At 53.0% G+C, this 2,751-nt stretch overlaps 1 protein-coding gene across 1 annotated transcript in view; it reads left to right on the top strand.

Annotated features, from left to right (window-relative positions):
- The window catches only part of LDLRAD3 (low density lipoprotein receptor class A domain containing 3), a 148,913-nt gene that overhangs the window by 8,498 nt on the left and 137,664 nt on the right, over positions 1 to 2,751 (top strand). Inside the window, exon 3 of the mRNA XM_014526969.2 lies at positions 1,469 to 1,471. Within this exon, the coding sequence (XP_014382455.1) occupies positions 1,469 to 1,471 (3 nt within the window). The remainder of the gene's footprint in view (positions 1 to 1,468; positions 1,472 to 2,751) is intronic.

Here is a 2,751-nt window from a genome sequence, read left to right as displayed (position 1 = left end):
ATTCCTGCGTGCAGCTGCACACGACATCTGGAGGCCCTGGCCAGAAGGCATATTGTATTTATTGGTGACATTATTGGCTACACCAACCAAAAAAAGTCAATAGCTGATAATGTTAATTTTCTTTTTGTCAGTGCTGATCTGATATGCAACCAAAATATTGATTCACCTCTAGTATATAGGAAAGTTTGGGAGAGTTTTTAGGCCTTGGAATCCAGCTCTTTGTGCTAGAATTCAAGCAGTTACCTTTTCAAAATATGTTTATAATCAAAACCATTTAAGGTGCCCATAGCTAAGGTAGGCAGCTGTTTAAATGGCTTAGATAGCATAAAGTGATATTGTTGCCATGGGCTAAGTACAAGACAGTCAAAAAGCCTGAGGCTGAATTGAATCAGTCTTTGCAGGTTAGTTTAAGCTGCAAAGATTGTGAACCAATAAGCAAATGAACTGACATTCACTTTTGATTCAGGAAATGCAGCCACATGCCTGCAGTGGTCAAGCCAAAAGCCAGGGGGTGCTACAGCATGGCTCTCTGGAACATAGCCAGTGTGGGCTGTGTTTGCTTTCTCTTCCTGCTGCCCCTACGGTGTCTGGGATTTGCAGTCCAGAATCACAGCAGCAGGACTCTGCAGGGTTGCTCATCACTTCCTATCTCTGCTACTAGGTGCCTCTGGAATTTGTAGTCCACAGTCTCAGCCAGCACTAAGTAAGAACGGCAGGGCAGCTCCGTACTCATGGGAAGGGAAGTTTTAACCCCCACCCTCCCTGGCCCAAGACTCCAGCAGGAGTGTTCCTAGGGGGAGGGGTGGGGGGCATTGAGCTGTCCAGTGAGCCAGCCCTCACTCCTCTAGCTAGGGAGCAGAGGGGAAGGGGCAGCCCTGCTTTCTGGGGCAGACAGCACAGGCCAGCCCAGCCCAGCCCAGGGATACAAAGCATGCTGGGATGGTGGGGGGGACTCTGATTTAACTTGAGCCAAGAAGGGGTCTGGAGCAGAAGATTCATAAATCGGTTTGACCTAAATTAGTTAAGTCTGATACTACATTCAGCCAGGTTTATCTTAAACATTTTGAAGCTGGTTTATGTGCACTGAACTTCTATTTTGTTACAGTTTAAACCAGTTTCTGATCAACGCTGATCTGGGTTTTCCGTTTCCCACGGGAAAACGGAGAAAAATGGGGATTTTCCCCTTTACCCACCGAAAACATGGATTTCTCATTTTAAGATATGGGGAGAAGTGGGCACGCTAGAAGGGAAGAATAGGCTGAAATCAGATCTAGACAGGTTACGGGGGTGGGCAGATGAGAACAGGATGGGTTTCAACACTGACAAGTGCAAGGTACTGCACCTTGTGGGGAAGAACCAGCAGCATACATACACGCTGGGGAACTCCCTTCTCATCAGTGCAGAGGCAGAGAAGGATCTTGGAGTCATTTTTGAGGCCAATATGAACATGGGCTGACAGTGTGGGGACGCCGTCAGGAAGGCCAACCGCACCTTGTCATGCATCCACAGATGCATCTCAAGCAGGTCCAAGGGGGTGATCCTCCCCCTCTACTGGTCAGGTCCGCAGTTGGAGTACTGCATCCAGTTCTGGGCACCGCACTTCAGGAGGGATGTGGACAGCATGGAGAGGGTCCAGAGGAGAGCCACTTGCATGATCAGGGGTCAGCAGGGCAGGCCCTACGAGGAGAGGCTAAGGGACCTGAACCTGTTCAGCCTCCACAAGAGAAGGCTGAGGGGGATCTAGTGGCCATTTACAAACTAGTCGGGGGGACCAGCAGGCATTGGGGGAGTCCCTGTTCCCCTGAGCACTGCCAGGAGTGACAAAAAATAACGGTCACAAGCTAGCAGAGGGTAGATTCAGGCTAAACATAAGGAGGCGCTACTTCACAGTCAGGGCGGCTAGGATCTGGAACCAACTTCCAAGAGAAGTGGTGCTGGCTCCTACCCTGGGGGTCTTTAAAAGGAGGCTGGATAAACACCTGGCTGGGGTCATATGACCCCAGTACTCTTTTCTGCCATGTCAGGGGGTTGGACTTGATGATCTGCTCTGGTCCCTTCCGACCCTACCAACTATGAAACTATGAATGGAGAAACCTGCAGATTTTGCAGTTTTGCAAATTGCTGTCTGCAGGCTGGCAGATTTCCAGCCTGCAAGGGGCTGGGAGGGAGTGGGAGGAAGGTGGTCAGGCAAAGTGGGACGGGGCCACAGGCAGCTCGTCTGGAGGGTGGGGTGGGTGGGGCCAGCTTTCTGCTGCTGCACACACTCCTGGGGGTGGTGCAGGGATGACCCATGATCTGTGCATGGGGCAGGGGTGGGCGCAGGCTGCTCACTGCAGGCTCAAGCTCCCTGCTTTGCTGCCCTCCCCCGGGCCTCTGCAGCTCAGTGGGTGGGACCCAGCCCTGCAGGGCACAGCGGGGCTACACAGGGAAGCTGCTTGCTGCTGTGAGCTCCACATTGCCCTGGCAAGGTGTCCCCTGCACACTTGGTAGGAGCAGGGGTGGCAGTGTAGGGTTGTGCCCCTCACTGCTGTCATGCAGGCAGGGAACACATTGCCAGGGCAGCGCGGCACTTGCAGTGGTAATGAGCTTCCCTTTGTGGCCCCACTGTTCCCTACAGTGCTGGGTAGCACCTCCTGGGCAGCAGAGACCCTGGAGGATGGCAGCAGGGGGGAGCCTGAGCCTGCAGCAGGCAACCTGCCCCAAGCACACATCTGGGAAATATGGGGTTTGTGGCGGGGGGTGGGGGTGAGG

This window comes from Alligator sinensis, unplaced genomic scaffold (genome assembly GCF_000455745.1).
Source record: "Alligator sinensis unplaced genomic scaffold, ASM45574v1 scaffold442_1, whole genome shotgun sequence".
Taxonomy (NCBI): domain Eukaryota; kingdom Metazoa; phylum Chordata; order Crocodylia; family Alligatoridae; genus Alligator; species Alligator sinensis.
Note: the sequence above shows the minus strand (reverse complement) of the source record. Positions and strands in the feature narration are given on the sequence as shown.